Raw genomic sequence first — 4,502 nt, 5'->3', positions numbered from 1 at the left:
ACCCTCCGGCCAATGTCCCCCGCCCCCGGCCTCCACCAACCCCTACCATCCACGCTTAAGTCAACCATCCCCCCGCCCCACAACCCAACACCCGCTTCCAGGAACCTTCTTCCTCTTAACTTATCTTGGACGCCAGGACGCTGTTTGCTAGTTGACCTCAAGGCGAAGTCGTAGTATTTCGCCTTTCCGGTGTTCGTGTGAGCAAACTGCCAGTTCGCGTTAAAAAAAATATAAAAAAAAAAATTAAGAAAGGAGTAATGGTAAGAGTAAAAGGTAGAAAAATGATTGCAGAAACATGGTTGTAGCTGTTGTAGAAGTTTACAAAGGTAAAAAAATAAAAGGAAACGAGAATGAAATAAAAATTTATGTATATATAACAAAGTAAAGGGGAGTAACAGTAACTGGTACAAAAATTACTCCAGCGACATGGTTGTAGTTGTTGTAGAAGCTATAGCAGGTAAAAAAAAATAAAGAAGGGACAGGAGAATGAAATAACAAAAAAAATAATATAAATAAAGGAGAATAATGGCAACAGTAACAGGTACAAAAATGACTACAGCATGGTGGTTGCGACTGTTGTAGATGTACCAGGTGGAAAAAATATAAAAAATAAAGGAGGAACAGGAGAATGAAATAACAAAAAAAAAAAGTTTTAAATAAAGAAAGGAGTAATGTAACAGTAACAGGTACAAAAATTATTACAGCAACTTGGATGTAGTTGTAGAAGCTGTAGCAGTAGAAAAAAATAAAGGAGCGACAGGAAAAAAAAAATACAATAAAATAAAGGAAAGTGTGTGTGTAATGGTAACAGTAACAGGTAGAAAAATTACTATAGCAACAAGGTTGTAATTGTTGTAAAAGTTGTCGCAGGTAAAAAAAAAAAAAAGAAATAAAGGGTGGACAGGAGAATTAAATAACAAAAAATCAAATCAAATCAAATCAAATAAAATCAAATAAAGTAGAGTAATGGCAATAGTAGCAGGTAGAAAAGAAAAGGCTGGAAGGAGAAACCGTTGGGAAACAAAGAGGTAAGTGGCTTTTATACATCTGCTATTTTCGGTAATCTTATATTTTTCTTCCGTGGTCATTCGCGTTTTCCAATTACTTTATCGCGCGTTGGTCACTGTCCTCATTATCACGCGTGTTTGTTCTCTCTCTCTCCAAACCTATCTTTCTCTGTAACTACTAACCCCCCTCTCTCTCTCTCCAAACCTATCTTTCTCTATAACTACTAACCGTCCCCCCCTTTCTCTCTCTCGCTTAACCTCTATCTCTCTCTCGCTTAACCTACCTCTCTCTCTCTCTCTCTCTTTTAAAAAAAGTGACAAATAGATAGGTCATTAAATTTTCCTTTCTCCATATCGACACTGAAGTGTTCATCTATACCTTTACTGTTAGAAGAAAATTGCTTCTGAGCAATCAGGAAGGTGCCTTTGGTCATTTGTGCTTTCTTCCCTTTATTTAGGCGTCAGTGACTATTGCCTGTGACGCCAGATAACTTATAATCATAATTATTGAGCTGGCTGAAGAATTTCGATGATTTTCTTCATCTGAATCCATGAAAAAATAAAAAAAAGAAAAATTATTTCCTTTGATTACGACATCTCACAACAATAAAACGTTAGATTTAAACTAAATACCAAAAACAATTAAATTAATAGAGTAATTAATATTCAGTCAACTTCCTGACAAGCAATGCATGTCTTGTAAACACTGATAGCACAGTCATTTACATATATCACTGCATGTTATCGAAGCCATTACGTTGTATTCAATACATATGACAAAGCAAGGTAATGAAATATGGATATTCGTGCCTGCACTGATAACAACTGATTAATCTAAATATTTTTATGCCACAGTTTTTTTGAAGCACTTTATTAAACTATGTAAGTTTTAATTTTTTTTGTAAAGCCTTGTTATGCCTATGCTATTGAATGAAATATGATATTTTTCGTAAGCAAGGGTTTGAATCACACAACGGGAGATAGCGTTCCTTCATTTGGATTCAAGGCTTGTAGTGTTGAGCGTATTGAATTAAAACACACACACACAAAACAATGTTTATATTTGATTGCACACACACAATATATATATATATATATATATATATATATATATATATATATATATATATATATATATATATATATATATATATATATATATATATCTAAATATATATAAATATATATATACATATAAATATATTATATATATATAATATATATATATATATATATATATATATATATATATATATATATATATATATTATATATATATACATATGTACTGTATATATATTACATAATATATATATATACAGTATATATATATATATATATATATATATATATATATATATATATATATATATATATATATATATATATATATATATATATATGTATATATATATATTGTGTGTAATCAAATATAAACATTGTTTTTGCCACCGTTATCAAGGCATAAAGTCAACTAAGAAGTGACCTGAACTACTTTTCATATTATTAATGTGATTATTTATGTAATTTACATAAATTGCATCTTTTTTTCCTTTGTAACTGTTTTTCTCCAAAAAATCTTTCCTTTTCATCATATTTTTCATTTACAAAGTAATAAAGATCTAAATTCTTTTACACATAACATGAAAATGACTACTATTGTTATATGATGAATTCTACCATCTATTTTTTTCATTAAATATATATATATAATAAAACTTCCATTTCCCAAGCCCCTTTTTTTATTTCATTCTCTTCTTGTAATCACACTAGGATATACCATGTCTCCTTGAGTCTCAATACACTGTCGAAACTTGTCTCAATATAGAAAATCTCTCTCTCGCTCTCTCAACAAGTGAGCATATTATTTCTCTTTCATATTCGCTCCTCTCATATTCTCTCTCTCTCCGCTCTCTACCACTTATATACGTATGGATCCACTCCCATCAGTATTTTATCTCTTATCTACCGCTCCCCTTCTTCCCTAGTGCCCTTTTCATGTCTCCTTTCTTCTTTATTTTTTTGTCTGTTTCTCCTTATTTTACCGAGTATAACAACCCATATTCCTTTCCCATCTCGAAATTGGGGTTCGGTCCCTATCGTTTCCTGCCCTCAACACCAGAGGGCTCCCCAGTCATCATAGTTCCCTCTTCTCACCACCAGAGGGTTTCCCAGTCATCACAATTCCCTCTCCTCATCACCAGAGTGTTCCCCAGCCATCACCGTTTCCTCGTCTCACCACCAGAGGGCTCCCCAGTCATCATAGTTCGCTCTCCTCACCACCAAAGGGTTCCCCAGTCATCACAGTTCGTTCTCCTCACAACCAGAGGGTTCCCCAATCACCATTGTTTCCTTGTCTCACCACCAGAGGGTTACCTAGTCATCATTGTTTCCTCCCCCTCACCACCAGAGGGTTACCCCATCAATATTGTTTCCTTGTCTCGCCACCAGAGGGTTCCCCAGTCATCATAGCTCCCTTCCCTCACCACCACAGGGCTCCCCAGTCACATACCTCCCCCCCTTCACCACCAGAGGGCTCCCCGGTCATCACAGTTCCCTCCCCTTACTACCCAACGGTTCCCCAGTCATCATAGTTTCCTCTCCTCACCACCAGAGGGCTCTCCAGTCAACCTAGTTTCCTCCCCTCACCACCAGAATTCTCCCCGGTCACATACTTCCCTCTCCTCCCCCTCACCACCAGAAGGCTCCCCAATCATCATAGTTTCCTCCCCTCACCACCAGAGGGTTCCCCAGTCATCACAGTTCCATTCCCTCACCACCAGAGGGCTCCCCAGTCATCATAATTACCTCTCCTCACCACCAGAGGGCTCCCCAGTCACATATTTCCCTCCCCTCACCACTAGAGGGTTCCCCAGTCATCATAGTTTCCTCCCCTCACCACTAGAGGGCTCCCCAGTCACATAATTCCCTCCCCTCGCCACCAGAGGGCTTCCCAGTCATCATAGTTTCCTCCCCTCACCACCAGAGGGCTCCCCAGTGACTTGCTTCCCTCCCCTCACCACCAGAGGGCTCCCCATTCACATACTTCCCTCTCCTCACCACCAGAGGGTTCCCCAGTCATCATAGTTTCCTCCCCTCATCACCAGAGGGCTCCCTAGTCACATACTTCCCTCTCCTCCCCTCACCACCAGAGGGTTCCCCAGTCATCATAGTTTCCTCTCCTCACCACCAGAGGGCTCCCCAATCACATACCTACCTCTCCTCACCACCAGCGGGTTTCCCAGTCATCATAGTTTCCTCCCCTCACCACCAGAGGGCTCCCCAGTCATCATAGTTCCCTCCCCTCACCACCAGAGGGTTCCCCAGTCATCATAGTTTCCTTCCCTCACCACCAGAGGGCTCCACAGTCACATACCTCCCTCCCCTCCCCTTACCACCAGAGGGCTCACCGGTCATCATAGTTCCCTCCCCTCACCACCAGAGGGTTCCCCAGTCATCATAGTTTCCACCCCTCACCACCAGAGGGCTCCCCAG

At 39.1% G+C, this 4,502-nt stretch overlaps 1 protein-coding gene across 1 annotated transcript in view; it reads left to right on the top strand.

Annotated features, from left to right (window-relative positions):
• Nucleotides 1-426: 426 nt before the first annotated feature.
• LOC136837573 (histone-lysine N-methyltransferase 2D-like) overlaps nt 427-4,502 on the top strand; it is a 7,461-nt gene continuing 3,385 nt past the window's right edge. Inside the window, exons 1-4 of the mRNA XM_067102450.1 lie at nt 427-457; nt 3,130-3,420; nt 3,622-3,874; nt 4,160-4,325. Coding sequence (XP_066958551.1) covers nt 427-457; nt 3,130-3,420; nt 3,622-3,874; nt 4,160-4,325 — 741 coding nt within the window. The remainder of the gene's footprint in view (nt 458-3,129; nt 3,421-3,621; nt 3,875-4,159; nt 4,326-4,502) is intronic.

Source organism: Macrobrachium rosenbergii, chromosome 59 (genome assembly GCF_040412425.1).
Source record: "Macrobrachium rosenbergii isolate ZJJX-2024 chromosome 59, ASM4041242v1, whole genome shotgun sequence".
In the NCBI taxonomy this organism is placed as follows: Eukaryota; Metazoa; Arthropoda; class Malacostraca; order Decapoda; family Palaemonidae; genus Macrobrachium; species Macrobrachium rosenbergii.
Note: the sequence above shows the minus strand (reverse complement) of the source record. Positions and strands in the feature narration are given on the sequence as shown.